Here is a 1,390-nt window from a genome sequence, read left to right on the forward strand (position 1 = left end):
TTTTCACTGCGTGAGAACATGATGTGTAGTGTGAGAGTGGCATTGTTTGTCAGAGATAGCAACAGTTACTAAGGGTGGGCGGGTCTTTGCGAACCGTCAATTGATAATTAACGTCACCACAATTCTGACATTTTTTTATTCCGTGGAAATACGCTTCCATAAAAGTCTCATTCATGCTTGTTCAAATTGTGCATAAACATGGATCACAAAAGGTTTTTATTAATTTCCCAGGAAATCGTGCAGTAGGAGGAGCCGCAATACAGTCTTCGACATTTGCGGGCTGGTTTGCTGAAAAGGCCGTTGATAGTAATCGGGGCTTCCAGCAGTTGAATACAACATGCACCTCAACCCTTAATGAGTCTAACCCATGGTGGAGGCTGGATCTGCGTGATGTTTACCGAGTTAGTGAAGTGGTCATCACTAACAGAAATGACAGCTATGCAGAACAAATAAACGGAGCGGAAATTTGCATAGGAATCTCTTTGGAGAACAACGGCAGCAACAATCCCATGTGAGAAACTTGAGGTTGAAAGAATGTGAGATATCAAGAACAAATGTGAAGGATTATGCGAATGTGTTCTCTAATTGTTTCTCTCTCTGTCTGTAGATGTGCTGTTATTTCTACTATTCCAGCAGGTGAGTCCTACAATTTCTCATGTAATGGGATGGTGGGACGTTACGTGATTGTTCGTATTCCTGGAGATTGGGAGATTCTTAGTCTTTGCGAGGTTGAAGTCTACGGGTATTTGGCAGGTAATTCATTGTTGTAGAGCTTTGAATTTAATGCTCTACATGAATATATTTCATGTACTCTCATGCCATGCTTAAAACATATTTTAAAGAGACACAAAATCATAATTTATGCATTTTTGTTTGGTCAAAGTAATTGATTTCTCACTTCAAGTCATTGTTCACTAATAATCTTTGCCTCTGCTACAAGCTTTGAGCATTAAGATGCATCGTGACATTTTTGTTCATACATTTTCTAGAAAATCTGGCAGTAGCTGGTGCTGCTACACAGTCATCAACATCTGAGAACTGGTTTGCTGAAAAAGCCATTGATCGAGGTCTCCAGCAGTTGTATACGGGATGCTCCTCAACTCTCAGTCAGACTAACCCATGGTGGAGGCTGAATCTACATCATATTTACCGAGTTAACAGAGTGGTCATCACTAACAGAAACGACTGCTGTGCAGAACGAATAAACGGAATGGAGATTCACATCGGAAACTCTTTGGAGAACAACAGCAACAACAATCCCATGTGAGGAAATTGAGGTTGAAAGAGCACGAGACATCGACCACAAATGTGAAGGATATGAAAGTATTTTTACATCTCTCATGTGTTTCTGTCTGTAGATGTGCTGTTATTCCTGCTATTCCAGCAGGTG

General features: G+C 40.6%; 1 protein-coding gene across 1 annotated transcript; it reads left to right on the plus strand.

The window, feature by feature from the left end:
- Positions 1 to 231: 231 nt before the first annotated feature.
- On the plus strand, positions 232 to 1,267 carry LOC107736295 (fucolectin-like; the record flags this gene model as incomplete). Its single annotated transcript, XM_016547745.1, has 3 exons — positions 232 to 511; positions 608 to 753; positions 990 to 1,267. Coding segments are annotated over 3 exons (704 nt in total), but the record flags the coding sequence as incomplete, so codon positions are not given.
- Between the last annotated feature and the right edge of the window lie 123 nt (positions 1,268 to 1,390).

The sequence above is a fragment of the Sinocyclocheilus rhinocerous genome, unplaced genomic scaffold, assembly GCF_001515625.1.
Source record: "Sinocyclocheilus rhinocerous isolate Xijiao unplaced genomic scaffold, SAMN03320098_v1.1 C36617594, whole genome shotgun sequence".
NCBI lineage: Eukaryota > Metazoa > Chordata > Actinopteri > Cypriniformes > Cyprinidae > Sinocyclocheilus > Sinocyclocheilus rhinocerous.